General features: G+C 41.1%; 1 protein-coding gene across 9 annotated transcripts in view; it reads left to right on the plus strand.

The window, feature by feature from the left end:
- Window positions 1-17,236, plus strand: part of TSC1 (TSC complex subunit 1) — a 32,017-nt gene that overhangs the window by 2,421 nt on the left and 12,360 nt on the right. For 3 of the 9 annotated variants that reach the window (XM_061476766.1, XM_061476767.1, XM_061476761.1), the window contains exons 2-9: window positions 845-1,059; window positions 9,005-10,350; window positions 10,992-11,095; window positions 11,733-11,885; window positions 13,603-13,747; window positions 14,774-14,928; window positions 15,274-15,347; window positions 16,798-16,976. In XM_061476766.1, coding sequence (XP_061332750.1) covers window positions 10,245-10,350; window positions 10,992-11,095; window positions 11,733-11,885; window positions 13,603-13,747; window positions 14,774-14,928; window positions 15,274-15,347; window positions 16,798-16,976 — 916 coding nt within the window. In that variant the 5' untranslated portion in view covers window positions 845-1,059; window positions 9,005-10,244. Of the gene's footprint in view, window positions 1-844; window positions 1,060-1,640; window positions 1,824-1,866; window positions 2,011-9,004; window positions 10,351-10,951; window positions 11,096-11,732; window positions 11,886-13,602; window positions 13,748-14,773; window positions 14,929-15,273; window positions 15,348-15,974; window positions 16,161-16,797; window positions 16,977-17,236 lie in introns of those variants that run through there. The other 6 variants (XM_061476768.1, XM_061476764.1, XM_061476765.1 and 3 more) reach the window with 6 other exon arrangements.

Raw genomic sequence — 17,236 nt, forward strand, 5'->3', positions numbered from 1 at the left:
ACCACCATCAAAAAGCATTTTATACAAGCAGAATTAAAAAGCAGAGTGCCAGAGATGCATTTTGGTCTTGAAGGACTTTTGAGCTGACCCCGTGTGGTCATTCTTATTTTATGTTCTTCCTGTTGAGATAAATTTCCCTGTTCTCTTCTAATTTCAGGGTCATCAGAGAGCGTAGAGCCGCAGAGGGCTTATCTGGGCTCGCATAGGCTTGTCCTGGCCCTGACCCACATGGGCCACAGTGCATCTACAGCGAGTTCCGCTTCTATCCGAGGACAGTTTGCTTTTGTGTATTGGTGTGAGTTCTTCCTGCATGCCATGTGCTCCAGTGCATCCTGAGTAAATAGATTATTAAATGCGTAACTCGGTCATAATAAACAGGTTAATTATAAAACATCATGTCCGTTCTAATGCAGTCATTTTCCCTTTCAAATGTAGCAACAAACCCCTCCTCTAGCATCCATGTTTTGTCAATTTGAATGTTACAGCAATTAAGTCACAGTAAAATAACAGGACTAATTGCTTCCAGCTCTTTTCTGACGCTCTTCCTAATTTCCACTCTTTTCTGTGGCAGATTAAATAAACATGTCTTCTGCACAGCAGGAAAAGAAATACCATCACTCATTCCAGACTGTAATAAATATTAATTGCCATGTACAAGGCAGGACTAGATTAAAACACGCTGGCTCCAAGCAGCTCTATCTCATCCAGAAGCAGGACGACCTATTGCAGGTGCATTGGGAAGGGATGAGAGCTGTGAAACACCACAACTAATGTGACCAGAGTTAAACATGAACTGACGCTCTCAGATGTGGTTCTGATCTGCTTTTATTTTTCTTACACCTAGTTTCCACCTTGCAAATTTAATGTCTGTGATTCCTACTGGCATCTGAGGACAATTCAAATGGATTGAGGAGTCAGATGAGCATCTGCACCCTTGGCGCATCCCCATGGAACTGGCCTCGGAGAATGGGGAACACCAAGACCTGGAGGTTGACACACTGAGCCGAAAACCTGCTGGCTATGGCACACCTGACTAAAAGCTGGACAACATTCCCTAAGGTAATTTCTGTTCTTTCCTATTCAGCATTTTCCACAGGGAAAAACCACCTCTATTTACAAGGAATGATGGACTATCTTGTGTCATGTGGTTGCTGCATTTCAGCAAGAAAATAATCTTCCTCCATAGTTTGGATGAAGAAGCACTCAGGGGTCCAAAAGAGGATGAATGACATGAGCTTTGCACATTCATCAAGCACAAAGGCATCCCATTTTGGGTGCCTGCCCCTGGAACGTCTTTCTAGGACTCCTGCAGTACGGCACACAGGGGCGCCCGGTTAACATCACTCACACACCGAGGCACTTCACTTTATTATTCCCTTTCAGCATATTCACGCATAATAAAAACCGCTTCCAGGCCGCAGCTTAACACCGGGTTCACGGCGTGGCCCGCGGCCCCTCCTGCCCTGAGCGACCAAAGCCCCGGGACACCGGAGGTCCCGATCCGCCCCCTGTGTGCCGCGGGCGCAGCAGGACAGGCACCGCCGCGTCCCCGCTGGGCGCTCGCTCCCCCGGGCGCCGCCACCGTCCCCTCCGGCTCGGCCTTGTTTACCGGCCGCCGCCCGGCCCCGCCCCACGTGACGTAGGCAGCGCCCGGGGCTCCTCGCGGCACCGCCCCCAGAATCACGCGACCTCTTCGGGGGCCTCATCGCTTCCCGCGCTGAGATACCTCCGCTGCGGGAGAGCGGGTGAGCGCGGTGGCTGTCACCGCAGCCCCGCTGCCACACTGGAGGAAGGCCCCTGACGGGGAAGGGGCGAGCGGGGCGGTGAGGGACCCGCGCGGCGTCGGGCGAGGGGGGGATGAGGCGGAGAAGTGGGACTACTTTCCGCGGCGGAGGGATTTGAGGGGAGAAGCGTCCTGTGAATGGGAGGGGGAGGCAGGGCCAAGATGGCGGCGCCCTGTGGGCTAGAGGAGCCCTGAGTGGTAAACAGCTGAGGGGAGGAGAAGGAGAGGTGAGTGCGCTGGGCCTCCTCCTTCCTCCCCCAGCGGGGCGAGAACGGGGGCAGACGGGGGGAACAGAGAGAAGGAGGCAGAGAAACGAGATGAGGCGGGAGGCAGGGAGAAAGGGCTCGGGGAGGAGGCAGCAGGAGAAAGGGAAGGGGCCGGGGGGATGGGGAAGGCGAGGGTAGAGCCTGGCAGGGGGAGACGTTTTCCCTCCGTCCCCTTTTCTTCTCATGAGCCAAACTTGCCCCTGGTCGTTCCCCACCCCCGCCGCGGTGGGCCTGCCCGGGGGGCTGAGGTCGCAGGGTCCGTCCCCCCCAGCCTAACGCGCCCCTTTAATTCTATACTGTTTATCGAAAAAGGTTCAGCATCTCCGTTTCAAACGCTGAATAGAGATTGCCAGACCTCCGCCTCTTCAGTTACTTGATGAGGAGGTTCCCTCGTCCGGGGTTAGGCATTAAAGCAGTTGTAAAGCAGTCCCCTTGGTGGAGAAGGATTGTTTTATTTCCTTGCTCGTGGGTATGTAATGTTTTACAGGATGTTGTTTACTTCTACGAGAAAACATTTTGCTTCCTGTTATCCCAAAGAACTTGGAAGGCTGCAGTTCTGAAGTTTTAATTCTTTGTTTGCTGTGGATGCAGCCTCTATCATTGTTTTATCAGTTTAGTCAGGACTTCTCCTGTTGTTTGGAGTATTTTTAATGAGCCTTTTACAAGGCAGTGAGTGGAAGAAAGAGCATGCCTTAAAGGAGTACATGATTCAAAACCTATAGAAATTTCACAGAAACTGGGGTCAGGTTTCGTGTGCAGAATTCTTACCAGAACTGCTCTTTCCAGAGAACCTCCCAGTGGATGCTTATACCAAAGGTTTTCATTCTTTGCCTGGTCTGATCCTGTAGCTTCCTGACATTGACTTCTGTGGCAGGTTGTTAGAAATCTGTCATAATCAAAGCACTACTACTGAAGTGATCCCATTAGATGGAAAAATTCCTCTTCAGTTTACATGTAGGAACAACTAGAAACTGAATCTTTGAAACCTCAGGAAGTTTTAAAGATCAGTGCAAGCATTGGGAATACATGCTCCTGTCTGCAGTTGGCTTTGCTTTGCTAAGCAGCAGTCAGGTACTCTGCTTATCAAAAACAGCTATGCCACATTTAAGCTTAAAATAAAATAATGGGCTTAAGATCCTTTCCTCAGTAAAACACTTTTTTTGGTTTGTTCATTTGTTCTGAGTTTTGTAATGTTTTGGGTTTGGTTTGGTTTGGTTTGATTGGGTGTTTTAACAGCCCAGTTATCCCAGTACTAAATTGTCTTTGTGAGGAGTTGCATGGGCTTACTCAGATGAAAATACAGTCAGAATATTTAATGTGTAATGAGATGAGCTCTAATTAAAATTACTTTATCTCTGGCTGTGTTTAATCCTGGCTTCTTAACTCATTGTCACTTCAGAACTTAGTTTTATGGTAACTAATAAAAAGTAGCATTATTAAAGTGATCCCCCCTAAGAGATACTGTCCAATTGCAGATGTTTTGCTATTTGAAAAGTATTTGACTTGAGTAACTATTTGTAGTTTAAAATGAATGCTGGCCCTGCTTAGAGCTGAACTGCTGCCATGTTGACTCGTATCAGTTCCTGGAATTCCTACTGCCAGACACCTTCTTACTAGCTCTGAGATGAGCTGGTGATGTGGTTACTGGTCAGTCTCTGTAAGAACTGAATAGGCTGTAACACGTGCACATGTTCATGTATATATCCATATATATTGATATATGTCTATATATCGATAGATATTTTTGGAAAAGATACCTTCCATAATAAGCAAATAACCGAAGCACTTTACGATTCTGTGATTCTATAATGGTGGAAGCAGGGGAGGGGTACCAGATTGTATAGCATGTTGCAGACAGGTCTGTATTTTTTGTGATAATGTTACAGTTTAGGGTCTTGGTCTGAGCTCTAACTGCAGTATTTTCATATAGTTTAATAAACATAATAAGGACAAGTAGTAATACTTCCTTTGTTAGCATTAGCATTTCTTTGAGTAGCACATTAAGGTACAGAACAAACTTCTTGCAGTGGTGAACTGCTGTCACTTTCCAGGGTATTGTTATTATTTGGTTTTATTTAAGAAGTTACACATCATCTGGTATTGTTTTGTTTAATGCAGACTTTAATTCCTGGGGTACTTAAAATGCCTCAGCTGAGCACACTACGTAGTGTGCAGAGGTTTCAAGATTTACTGAACTCTCTAATTGTGTTTAAAGGCTTCTCTTGGTGGCAAAAAAAAAATCTGCAGAGGTTTAAGAGTCTTGCTCCTTGTGTTACTGTGAAATCCAGAGCTTTCTGTTTACCTGTTTATAGCTTTACAAAGATTCCTTAATCGAGTTCATTTTCCTTGTGTACTGTTAATTAAATTGGCATAGAAAACCAGGGCTTGTTCTTATTTATTTATTTGCTATTAATATATGCAGTTGTATGTAAGGAATTGAAATAATTCCCTTTCATGCTTGTTAGCATGGCTGCTGCCAAAGGGTGAAGTGTCAGCCCTACCATGTTTGGGCTTTTTTCAACATGCATTGCTTTTAAAGTTTTCCCCCTGACAGGAATTTGATGGGTAGCAATTAGCACTGTGTATCAGCACAGTGGAGTTTCAAGAGAATCTTAAAAATTGCTGAATATAGTTCTCTTTGTTTGGGGTTATTGGTGGTTTTTGTGATCTTTGTGTTAAGTACCTGTAACAAAATACAGAAGAACTTCTATAATACTGAGTTATAATTACTGAGTTCACGAATGGAATCTTGTATCAGAGCTTAAAATAACCAGAAAAATGTGGGCTACTAGAAGCCAGACACCTTCAGTGTTTAAAAATGAATAAATAAATTGTACTGCCAATTGTAACGATCAGTTTGAACTGAGGTTTAAAGTATTTATGGCGTTGTTATTTCTGTGTGGTTAAAAAGGGAATGATCAGCTGCTTATTTTCCTATTGCCACCAGTGGATTTTCTCCCTGCTGTCACTTTTCATTCATTGCTAATGTCACTTCTGTAATGTAGAGTTTAGTTTACCTGTGAAGACAATATAAAAATGAGTGGTGTTGGAAAATATAAAGCAGGCTGGGATTTTTGTGTATCAGAGGGGGAGGGAGTAAGGCTAATCCTGTCATGGTAAACACTTCAAAGATTTGAGTGAGAAGAGCTGCTTTATTGTCAGTCTGAGGGTTTTTTTGTTATCGAAAGCAGTGATTGCTGTAAAATACTTCTGTCCTCATTCATGGCCTCTCCAAAGCAGTACCTGAGGACCGAAATCAGATGGAAGAGTGTTAAGTCTTGAAGTCTGGTATCACTTCATTGCTGTCAGCAGTGGCCTTACGTTGTTGAAAGTCCGCCTTTTCCTTTGGAGTGTGGTGGATAATGATTGACTGTCATGCCCCAAATTTAACTGTGATGTTCATCCCCACACAGAGCGCCCCTCAGAATAAGTGGCTCAATTTCTATGTTGTTCCAAATGCTGATGGCATTCTGGGAGGAGCGTGCAATTTACGTTGAGTGTGTCCCCCTCCTCCCCACCCTTCAGAGAAGCATAACTGGCACTACCAGCTGCTTTTTCATTTGGCTTGAGATAAAAATACACTGAACAGAACATCTTCTCTTGACAGAAATACTTCCAGAAGTCATAATCTTTTGAAATACTCAGCTATCTCTTTCTCTATTTAGCCTTTTCCAGTGAATATTTTTACAGTCTTTTCCTTTGTCTCAAGATTGTAGCTTAACTGTATTGTGTTGTGGTTAAATTAGCTACTAATTTAAAAAGAATTGTTAAAACAAATTGGTTCTTGGCTTGTTGTCTCCTTTATTTCTCTGGAAGCTGGCTCCAAAGTTGTATCGGTACTTAAAATTAACACTTCTTACTAAAATTTGTCTTTATGAAAGCCCTTGAATATAAGAAGTTTCCTACTGGTGTTATATCTTCCAGTGAGATTAAAATGTTGCATTTTAAAATGTATTTAATGAGGGGTTTTTTCACTCTTTAGCCTCTAGTGCCTTGGATCTATTATATAAAACTCATTTTAAAAGTTAGTGAAGAACAAGTGACTCAAACTATATGGAAGAGTTGCTGACTTTGTTTTAACCCTGTCTGTTCCAAGTGAGGCTTCAGGGATGTGGAAATTCTGCTAGTAGGGGAATGATTGCAATAGCTGGGAATGGAAGCATTAAAGAGACTTATCTTTTTTACTACGTATTTGAGAAGAAAGAAGTGGCTATGATCTGATTACTGTAAAGATTTAAGGGAGATCCTGTTTACCACAGATGTTGCATCAATTCCAGATACAAACTCCTGTACATTATGGCATATACATTGTGGCAATCAATAGATGATCTTGCTGTTTTACAGTATAATGGCTGTTCCTTAGCCTGTCCTGAGTTCTGTATCTGCAAGGTGTGAAAATCACGTCACAAATTACCAGTGGGACTGGTCATAAATCATGCTGACACTGTGGGCCCTGGGAACTGTACTTCATTTACCAGAACACGGTGTTTCTGATTGAAGTTAAAAGCCTGTTGCTGGAAAGTAGTTATTCAGCTGTCCTTGCTTAAAAAAAAGTGTGACGTGATTTAAGGCTATTGCTGGAATTTCCTGGTTTGTTCATTTGTGTTGGCTATCATGGACCCAGTATGATTTAGAGGATCTCAGTCTGACTCAGGACTTCAAATCTGCTCCTCACAAATTTAGAAGAGATCCTGCATTGAGAAAGCTGTGATTTGCTTTTTGAAAAATGTGGCTATTTGTGTATAGGGTGACCACGTTGTACTGGTGCTTATAAACTTCAGCAGTTAAACTGACCACCTACTGAACTACCTGTGTGTAATATTGTCCCATTTTTAGATGGGGTTTGAAATACTTTTATTAATATCATGAATACAGGCTTTTGGAGTGGAGCTTGCTCCAGTTTACATCACGTACTTCAGTGCACAAGCAACTGATTGACAAGTTCCCTTAACTGTGCTTAATTTATTGGCATAAGATCTCCAGAGGCATCTGTTTCAGTTTAGGGAGTTTGGGAAATTATTTATTACCTGTGTGTATAGTTACCTGCAACTAAGCTTGCCTTACGAACCTTGCTATCTGATTGTCATGTCTATGTGTGCCATCAGGCCAATAGCATGAAGTTTGAAATCCTCTTACCTACTGAACATTTAAACCAGTGATTTCCCATCTGTCTGCAAGTGTATTGTTGAACCTGATGTCCACAGCCCACCTAGAGTGTCTGTAAAGGGTTGTTGACTTTACAGTGCTATAGCTTTTCCTATTAGAATTAGTGAAATCTGCTGTTGAGGTCTTTACCGGAGAAGATCTGGTATTACTAGAGGAAAATAAGATATAAAAATCATTCTTTTCACTGGTGGGGGGTGGGGAAACAGAGAAGAGTGTTGTCAAGGTCTTCATGGGGTAAAAAAAACAGAGACTAGCATGTATGCTGCTTTAATTCTCCAAACAGGTTTTGCTTGCAGCTGGTTTGGGGGTGTGTTCATGCATCTCTTTTGTTAACAAGACTTTAAACAGCTAATTTATGTTGCTTAGGAAGCTGGTGAATCTATTGCTTAACCATAGCTGAGCCTTTGTCCTGATAGAAATTGGGGCAGCTTTACAGTCTCAGAGATAGTGTTCTCAGAAATAAAAGAATAGATTCACGGTAGTAAAGTATTTCCCCATATGTAGTTCTGCATTTTCTCTGGTATCTCAGTGTAGCTGTAATTTAGTAAATGAAATATTACAGCTGTTGCTAGAAACTAAAAGAGCAGTTGACTCCTGAAAATGAGTAGCAGAGTGGAGGGTTGACTACGTAGGTTGCACAGATGAGTGGCTTTAAACTGTCTGAAAGGATGGTGTCACTCCTCGAACATTGCTTGCCTTCTAAACAGCAAGCTCTTTGAGGAACAAGTTGTAGCTTGGAAGTCTGCACAATGTAGAGGAAAAAAAAACCAACAAAACCTGGGAACCCCAAACCACAACAAATCCCAGCTCTAAAATTTTTGGAAAGCAGGGATCCGTTCTGGTTTGAGTAAAAAGCAGCTCCTTTCTTCCACCCCAAGTTTATCTTTTATTAGCTTTCGTTGAAAGTCTTGCTTACACTACCAGCCAGTTTGAAGTGTGCAGTTGTAACATCTTGCCAGCATGCGAGTTACAAAGAAACAGCATTTCAATCTGAAGTGCTTGGTTTTGAGACTCTGTTGGCTGCTTCAGATGAACTGAAATGTTGTTTGGACCATACAGCTGTGACCATTGAGAAGGGGGTGTGTGTGGAATTTTGTTTTCTGAAGCAGTGGTTAACACTTAAAAAAGTTTGTTGCTACCGAAATGCCTGTTGTGAGTGTGGTGCCATATTGTCACCTTTGAGTTTGTAATCAGTGCCAGATTAAGTAAGCTGATGTCTTGTGGCCCTAATAAAAGTGACCTTGGGCAGTTCTGCAACTACAGAGCGATATGTTGCAAATGACAAAGTTTACTGGTAGACAGGTTAACTCCTGCTGTCCAGAAACACTGTTATAGGCAAGTTTTCAAGAAAGTAATTTATATAAGCAATTACATCACTGTTATTTAAAATTGGCAATGTTTTGACTAGAAGCTAAAGACTTAAACTGTTATGGTAATTATTCTAGGTTCAGAATTTGGTAGGATAAAAGGAGACTTCTTTGTGTGTAATATTTCACCTACCATAAATAAAACTAGCAGGTTTTGAAGGTTCACAGTACAAAACTACACTGTTGTGAAAGCAGTCTTGTTTGAGGCTATTGCATAGCTTAACCTGTGGACAATTCTGGAAAGGGAACTGTGCAAAACTTCTTGGTGTTTTTCAAACTAAGGGCTAACTTTCCTCGTGCAGGACGTTCATAGCTCTTCTGTTCTTACTGAAGAACTTAATGCTGTTCTGAATATCCGAGGTTTGATAAGGAAGAAATAAATGGTTCTTTTTGTTAACCTCTCCATGCTTTTTCTTTACTAGTGATCATGAAAGGTGTGTGGCTATCAGCACTGCAGACAGAAGCTCAGCTTGTCCACAGAACAGGTGCTGTATACACAATTGCAGTAAGAAAAATTGTGTGTAAACTTGGTATGTGTCAGTCTTGCCTTCCGTAAAGGAAGTGAAAAATATGTGCTGACTTGAAGCAGGAGGAAAGAAGAAACCTTTGCTGGTGGAATTAGGTGTGGTGTGGAGCCAGTCTCTGCCCTTGGGAAAGGTTCAGCATGGAATTCTTATGGGTAAAAAAAAAAAAAGTGTTCATTTTGTGATTGGTAGATAGACGTGATACCTGAATCCCTCCATTGCTGGTACATGGGAGAAAGCCATCTTACAAGCTGGAATGGCCTAGATTTATTCCTGCTTAGTACTGTGAAGCCTCCCAGTCATGTTGTTCACACACTGTTGCATTTAGTAATCTCTGCAGGGCTTGACTACAAAGTTTTTAATATATTATGCACTAATTATGTGCAAACTAAATTACATGCACTAAATTACATGCACTAAATATGTGCAAACAAGGTATTTTGTGCTGCTAAGTTGGTGATTTAGTATGCACAGGTTGGCCAGAGAACAGCAGCTGTAGTAACTCTAACTGATTTTCCTAACAGCTGCAGCTTGGCCATGGTGCAAGTATTAAAGCACAAATCTATTAGTATGCAATAATGCAAAGCTGAGGGCAGTGAATTTCTAATCCAGCCGCAGGAGTGGAGAGGGCTCTTGAGGCTCATGTTGTCTCCAGAGTGTAGACAACTATACGAAGGACTTGCACTTTTGGTTGAGGAGAAATTGCTGTAAGAAAGTGAGAATGGAGTTATTCCAGGAGCTATTTGCGTTTTATTCAAAACTTTAGTCTTAGTTGACTGACCTGGAGAGCAAATTAAAGCCAGTATAGTCATGGAATGCTCTGACAGTGTATATGTGCTAGCCAGTGCCTTCTGCAGAACAGATTAGTGTCTCAAAATTACGAAGAAAACCCTGCTCGTGACTCACTGGCTTGTTTGTAAACTTCTCTTACAGCTTTTATTGCAGGTGTGTAAACTCCATGAATCCTTTCAGTATTAAATGGGCAATACTGCAGAAAAGAAATAGGGAAGAGATGGGATATGCAGAATGGAAAGGGAAAGTTCATTCATTTGCTCTCTCTTCTCTTCTAGTATGGTAAGAGACACCAATGAGGAACTCCTGAAATTTTAACCTCCACATTCATGTCAGTACGTGCATCATGGCACAGCAAGGAAATGTTGGTGAGCTCCTCTCAATGCTGGATTCTCCAATTCTGGGTGTCCTGGAAGATATAACAGCTGCCTTCAAAGATAATCTCATTTGTGGTATGTATCCTTTGACGTAATTTGAGGAAGGGTTGTGCTTTTACACCAGTAGAAGTAACGGGTTGTGTTTTTTTTCTATCAAACACAGTCTTTGCAAATGTAACTTGAAAGAAACTCTTGATATTTGGGTTTGAAATTGCTTTAAGGATTAAGGCTTCTCTTCAGTCCATTTTGCTTAATAGCATTCCACTTGGAAAGTCTGTTACATAATTGTTAAAATGCTATTATAAAATGACTAGCTTTTCCCAGGGCATAACCTCAAGCTGTGAGCTGATGAAACTTTGTCAAGTGTATCTAGAAAGAATTAGGTATCCACGTTATGGGAACTAGCAGGATTCTGTTAATTCAAAAAGTAAACATGAATAAAATACCCCACCGAAGGTCAGACAATACTTGTTAGTTATTAAAAAGCCCCACTTACCTTCCCCAAGCCAAATGCAACTGCATGAATGGGTAAGAACTAGAAAATGGAGTTGAGAGGTCTCATTTTCCCAGCTGCTTTGTAAACACCAAGTACTGGTTTATGTTATAAATTGTGTAATAGTTTCTACGAAGTTGTGTAATGTCCCTGTAACAGATGCTTTGTTTTTGGTGTATTGAGAATATATGTGTGTGTTTTTCTTGCTGTAAACAAATGACAGACCGTGGACCTATGCTTGTGAACAGCCTGGTGGACTACTACTTGGAAACCAATTCTCAGCAGGCGCTGCATATATTGTCCACACTGCAAGAGCCTCATGACAAGGTGAAGAAGTCTTGTTTTGTACGGCAAATTTTTAGCCTGCTATTGAAGCAGCCTTTAAATAGCATCTGTTAGACCTCTGTTTTTCCATTGCAGTATAGAATTACCTTGTTGTAGAGATGCAGTATCTTCGTAGTAAGAGTAGTTAAGTTTTAAAAAAGCTTCAAAGTTCTGTGTTTCTTGGGTTTCTTAAATTGACCCAATTAAGCAAAGAACCCCTATAAATGAAAGCTTTTCTGGGGACTGATGTTGTCTTTGCAGTTTTACTGATGCTTGTGCAGTGCTGGATGTGCTAGCCTAAAACAAATGGGGTATTTTGAGAATAAGTATGGATTTTTAGATAGCTTGAGAGAATAGCACTACAAGTTGCTTTACTTCTGCTGGCCAGATTTTTATTTATTTATGATAAACATTTTGAAGTGCAGTGACAGCTTCTGGACTGAAACAGTTCACTGCCAGCAGGCTTAAAGTTATTGCTGGGTTTTATTTGCTCTTAGATCCTGTATATTTGTAAAATGTCCATAGTTTCTGTAATTGGTAGTGGCAAACTGCTGGTTATAGATTGGTGAAAAAGAATATGTGCCAGTTAAAAATAAATGCCTTTCCTTTCTTTACCGTTCTCTGCAAAATCCTCTATCAGCATCTGCTGGATAAAATTAATGAATATATGGGCAAAGCTGCTACCCGTTTACCCACTCTCTCTCTGCTGGGACACGTGATAAGACGACAACCATCTTGGAAACATAAACTTTCTCAAGCACCTCTCCTACTCTCATTACTTAAATGTCTCAAGGTAAGAACTGTCAGTGTTGTCCATAAAATTGTTGTACACCTGATGTAAATATACATACTTGTAATGCAAGGCAATTATTTTCTGGTTTGATGACATTTAGTTAAGCTGTGAGAGAATGTAAAATGTTGATTAAAATACTGAGCCAGTTATTATAACTGAATATTCTGTGCTGATCCTGTTATTACTGACAGTCTTTTCCTAAAAGCCACTGTCACTGCATAACTTTGAGTTAGGAAAGTTTACTGCAACTTTTCTAAAAGGAAGTTAAGGGCAAGGGGACCATCGGTGTAGCTGGTGGATATCTTGAGTGTGAACTTAATGAGGAATGCAATAACTTCCCATTAGTGCATTCTGAAACTTGTGCATGTAAGGTAATATACTTTACTTGCAGTGTAGATGGGTCATGCAAGATGATATTTCATGGTGCAGTTACCTTGGAATTAGCAGACTTTACTAGCTGCAGATAAGGAGGTGTCTGTTTCCCCATGCTTTGCATTTTTCTTTTTCCCTCTGCAAATTTAGCTGTTACAATCCTGTACAATATTGTAACAGTGAATAAAGAACAGAAAGTGTTTTGAGACCTAGGATGTGTTGTCAGTAATATGATTTAATAGGATAGTGAAGAATTCATATTAGTCATTAAAGTCACATTAAAATGCATGATGTAGTCAAGTGCCAGTGTGCTTCAAAACAAAAATACAATGAATTTGTAACTGCCAAAAAAGAAGCTACAGGTGCTGTTACTGGGACTCCTGATGTGCCTGGTGAGTTCTGTTATCCTTTTCAGTGTGAGTCTTATCTAACTGTGAGAGGAGTGAAATGTGTGAGAAAGCTGGTGGGAGCAGATCAGAGATGTGAAGTGCTAGGGATGTCAGAGGGATGGGGATGGACATGAAATGTGCTGTGAAAGGTTGTATCAGACTGAAGGACAACAGAGGCAGTACATTACACACAGGAAGAAAAATCCATAGCACTAAATATGTCTGATCAGCCCAAGTGGCTCTTGAGAGATACCAGGACCAGTTTGGTGTCACCTGCCTGCATGCTTACCAGTGCTGTTTGCACCCCTGTCCTCACAAAACAGAGGAGCCAAGGAAAATGTGCATTAAGCTAGGAAAGAGTTTGAACATCATCTGTGTCCTGTCCTAAAATCTGATTATTTATTACTGTTTTATCTAGCTAAAGATTTTTACTGCCACATCCCTTTCTCTTGGTATAAGCCAAGGGGTTCTAGTTATTGTTTAAATCACTGCTTTATGAGATCTTAGCAGCCAGAGTTGTCAAGCAGCTTTAATAGAAAAGCTTTTGACACTTGCACTGGTAATGGGTCAACATCCTTGAACACCCTGATCAGATTTGCAGTTTCCTAGGCTCTGAATGCAGTGTGTTCTTAGCTCTGGGAAAGAAGGAATGTGGTACATAAGGTACATATTTTCTACTCAGTTGTGGAACTGTGGTGATACTCCCTATTTATCTAGGTAAAATCTTTATACAGTGAAGTAGCAGTAGAGTAGGAGCCAGAATCCGGAATCTTTTTTCTTAGAGTTGTGGATGAAAGAGAAGAATCTTGGTCCATGAAGTTATGATAGATTTGAGAGGGACTGTTCTGAAGTAGGGGACTTTTTCCATGATGATGATTCAGTGTTCATTTCATCCTTGGAAAAAAATAAGTTCAACACTTTTAACTGACTAATGCAGGTTTTTTCCCTTCTTGCAGACTGACACAGATGTAGTAGTACTCACCACAGGTGTCCTAGTGCTAATAACCATGTTGCCAATGATTCCTCAGTCTGGCAAACAGTACCTTCATGATTTCTTTGGTATCTTTGGGCGTCTCTCAGCCTGGTGCTTGCAGAATCCAGGTGAGAATTCAACTTTGTTGCATGCAGTTATGGTTTAGTAGTATCCTTGTTGTATTCAGTGCCTAAGCGCTTTCTTTCGAAGACTCTTACTGGTCTGAGATTATTTAAATGCAGGAAATTATGTATTAAGCCCACAAAGTATTTTTGATAGCTAGCATCAGGGAGTGCTGCTTTGCTTAAAATTCAGAAGTCTCTTAGAGTCTTCCATGTGGTGCTCCATGGAAACTTCATGAAGTTTCACTGGACTGAAATGCTACCCTGATGACAGTGAAAAGCAGAGGTTGATCTTGATGGATAAGGGAAAATGCTAACATTTGAGGCAGATACTTGGGAAACTGAGATTCCCTGGAAGGATGGGGAGGGGAAAGAAGCAACATGGAAGAGTTTCTGTTAATGTGCAACTATTAGTAGTCATGAAAGTGTTGGTAAAACTAGTCCTCTCAGTTGTAACATTGGGTTTGTTGAATTTGTTGTAAGGTGTCTGATATCTAACACTGCTGTTACCTACGTACGTGTCTTATGGCTGTGTGAACAAGTGCTGTGTTCAGCACATAGAGATGCTATTTAGAGGGCCATTTGGTTGCAAATAGGATATAGGATTGGAACTTACAAGACAGCTGGTAGGATTCAAGTCTGTTGTAATTGCTTTGTGTGGATACAAGCTGTTAGTTTTTCCTTTTGAAATGAAGCAAACCTCCTTTTTTAACCCTTCAGCCCTGCAGACTCAGGCTCACTGTTCAGAGGTGTTTCGGGGTTTAGCTTGAGTAAAACAATAAATGTTATGCTTCAAGAATGACAGAATACTGGTTGGAATTATTGGTCCATATCTTAATATTCGGTTTTGCTGTGAACTGATGAATAGGTGTTGCCTGTTCTTTCAGATTTCACAGTTTCTCGAGGGACTATTTGTGTCTCAGAAGACTTGTTCCAGTTAACATTTCAAATTTTAAAGTACGTTTCTTGCATTCTTAGAAGCTTTGTTCTTTTCTCCAATGTAATGAAAAGTATTTTAATTACTTTTTCCAGGTCATGTGGCAGAGATATATCTTGTCCATCTTCATGCCAGTGTTTATGCTCTCTTTCATCGTCTTTATGGAATGTATCCTTGCAATTTTGTCTCCTTTCTGCGTTCTCACTACAGTATGAAGGAAAACTTGGAGACCTTTGAAGAGGTAGTCAAGGTAAAATGCTATTTCTATATTAAATGCTTATTTCTATATTATCTGAGACAAGGAGTTCCTAGCTGTATAAAGGCAGGTATTTGCCAATTTAATACATTTGTGTGGGTTTAACTGAGGGCTGCTCAACAAAACAGAATAAAAACTGCCTGTTGGAAGACTGAAATTTCAGTTGGCAGCGGGATCATCTCTTGAAGTTGTGATGATGTGCATTAGCTTTTTTATCTGTTAAATGTAACATTCTGAACTATTGGGATCAGTAGATGCTTCATCAGCTTTGTGTAGTTCAGTGCACCCAAAAGATGCTGTACTGATAATACATTCTTCTCCTTGCTCTTGCTCATTCAGCCAATGATGGAACATGTGCGAATACATCCAGAATTAGTGACTGGATCTAAGGACCATGAACTGGACCCACGAAGGTATATACGTTCACTCTGCTATTAGGAAGGTCTATAAATAAGCAGCTCTTAAAGGGGTTATTTCACAAGGCCTACAGCAAAACCTTTTCTGTCAGCATCAGTGTGTGCCAGTGGCGTTTTGTCACCCATATTCATAGGTACACCAGGTAGACGTTTAGACTTTCTTCATCCAAGCCTAGAACTGGATGAATAAGAGAAGACTGTTGTGAAAGGCCATTAAGAACATTGGGGTTCTAAAATTAATCTTGTGTCAGGAGTAGAATCTCTCTTCTGTTTAACAGTTGACTTTGCCTTAATTTTATAACTTAAAGATTAAACATTCTCATCAAGTTCCAAAAGAGTTTGCTTATACTGAATAAACTACCACTTCATTGATTTATGGTTTGGGTCTTATTTTTTTGATTTGTTGAAGTACTTGGTAGGATTTAAGTGTTTAAAATGGCTTCAGTGTGTCTTGTTTTGGTACCTAGATATTGGTTCAGTTAACAGATCAATTCTTTTAACAGGTATGTCTTAACGTTATCAGCTGTATTAGTTTTCTTTAGAAATAGGCTCATTTGCCTGCAGCAGCACCACTTGCTGCTTTTCTCTTGTCTCCACAGGCCCAGCCACTGAAGAGGAGAAATTGACTCTTGTTGCTGCACAGTAGTGCTCTTGCCCTGCTTTTCAGAGCCACTAGGAAAACACTACTAAATGGGAACCTATTGACTATCACAAGGCTCAATTTTGCAGGCTTCTGCCAGATAGGGGGGAGGGTGGCACCACTAAGGAGTACAATTGGCACAAAGCTACCAGTTGAAGCCTTCTCATTTGGTATCTTGCACATAATATCTTACATTCTAAAGCAACTCGGGCATTAGTAGACAGCCTCCAGCCAGACAACTTTCTTTACAGTGAATTTCCATCCCCTGAAATAGCAGGTCATCTAATCTGGCTGCTTGATTTAGTGACAAAAAGTTTTCAGAATGAAGGAAATAGTAATAATAAAAAAAAAAAAAAAGGAACACATTCTAGAACATTGGAGATAAAACACAGACCTGAAACTTGGCATTGCAGATGGTGTTTGCTTAAATAATCTAGGATTTCCTCATTGCTGGCATGTCTAAATTTTGACTACCAACATCTGAGTCTAGTTGAGCTGATTTCTACAGCTGCTGAAGCTCAGGATCAACCAAGTCTTCGTATGCTGTTCCTCATTTCCAGAGTGCTCCATGGCAGACCTATATGGATCTCTGTGTCAAAGCTGTTTTGTCTCCTATTTGAGACCCCCCCTTACGAGTCTCCTTTGCAATTTCTGTCTGGTGCCTTGTTCCAGTTTTGGGTGGGAGCATGCAAAGCTGTCTGGAACAAATGAGCCATCCTACAAGCCAATTCCTCATAATCTCCAGGAACTCTTGTTTGTAACAATAATTGACTAACTTACTCTTTTGGATCCAAAAACTGTCTGCAGGTGGAAAAGACTAGAAACTCATGATGTTGTGATAGAATGTGCCAAAATCTCCCTGGACCCTGCAGAAGCCTCATATGAAGATGGCTATTACTCTGTGTCTCGGAAGCTCTGCACAAGTTTAAAACATCATCACACTGACCCCAGTGCCAGCTGTTACATTGACACACAGAGCAGCTATGGTAAGACCTGCCTGACAGCTAATGAATGCCCAACTTCTGGAGGAAAACTGGCCCTGTAGCAAAAAGACATCTTAATAGTTTATCCCACTTAAAGTCCAATTCTTAGGCACCAGAACATAAACCATAATTTAAAAAAATATATACATATAGATACATGTTCTGGTCACGCAGACATGCAGCATGTTCACAAAGTTGCCTTCCCACCACCCCAAAACAACCAACAACAACTAAAAAAGCTGTAATTTGCGTGATATATTCAG

Source organism: Pezoporus flaviventris, unplaced genomic scaffold, assembly GCF_033815535.1.
Source record: "Pezoporus flaviventris isolate CSIRO_AGI_PZ_B2104156 unplaced genomic scaffold, CSIRO_AGI_Pfla_v1 ptg000097l, whole genome shotgun sequence".
NCBI classification, from domain to species: domain Eukaryota; kingdom Metazoa; phylum Chordata; class Aves; order Psittaciformes; family Psittacidae; genus Pezoporus; species Pezoporus flaviventris.